The sequence below is a fragment of the Bison bison genome, unplaced genomic scaffold (genome assembly GCF_000754665.1).
Source record: "Bison bison bison isolate TAMUID 2011002044 unplaced genomic scaffold, Bison_UMD1.0 scf7180017846061, whole genome shotgun sequence".
Lineage (NCBI taxonomy): Eukaryota > Metazoa > Chordata > Mammalia > Artiodactyla > Bovidae > Bison > Bison bison.
The window spans coordinates 9,653-10,191 of record NW_011476634.1 but is presented as its reverse complement, the minus strand read 5'-3'; the positions used below and the strand labels follow the sequence as shown (position 1 = coordinate 10,191).

Below are 539 nucleotides of genomic sequence, written 5' to 3'. Positions count from 1 at the left end.
ACTTTAAAAACAACAACAATAAAAAAAAAAAAAAAACCCATGCTCCTGGATGGGAAGACTTCAGTATCTTAGTTAGCAGGAATGACACTGTGCCTCTTAGAGTTACATACAGATGATGTATTCTGACCAGTCTGTGCCTCTTTGCTTCTGCTGTCCCCAGCCCTCCACCAGGAACCTCTCTCCCAGTGCTTCCTCTTTTCTCTATCTTTCTGATGCAAAGCTATTCATCATCCTTTAAAACCTGGCTTCAAGCTCTTCTTTATGTATAATAACTTTAGGAGGTGAAGGGTGCTACCCAGACATTATGCAGCATGAGAAACATCTGTGTCATTAAAAGGCCATATGGACAGCATTTAGGAGGGTCAAAGGCTCTAACTTCTCAATGTTGCAAACAATTATTTGGCTATGAATTGAAAACGTTTATGGTTCACGGAATTACTGATCCATTCTGAGTCTAAATAATGCCCTAAGAATAGATACTTAACACACAAACAAACAACTTGTAAACAAACAAGTGTTTACCCCAATACAGAAGAGGG

At 39.1% G+C, this 539-nt stretch overlaps 1 protein-coding gene across 1 annotated transcript in view; it reads right to left on the bottom strand.

Moving 5' to 3' along the window:
• LOC104987485 (inositol polyphosphate 5-phosphatase OCRL-1-like) overlaps window positions 1-539 on the bottom strand; it is a 17,181-nt gene that overhangs the window by 7,063 nt on the left and 9,579 nt on the right. The window contains exon 7 of the mRNA XM_010838446.1: window positions 523-535. Coding sequence (XP_010836748.1) covers window positions 523-535 — 13 coding nt within the window. The remainder of the gene's footprint in view (window positions 1-522; window positions 536-539) is intronic.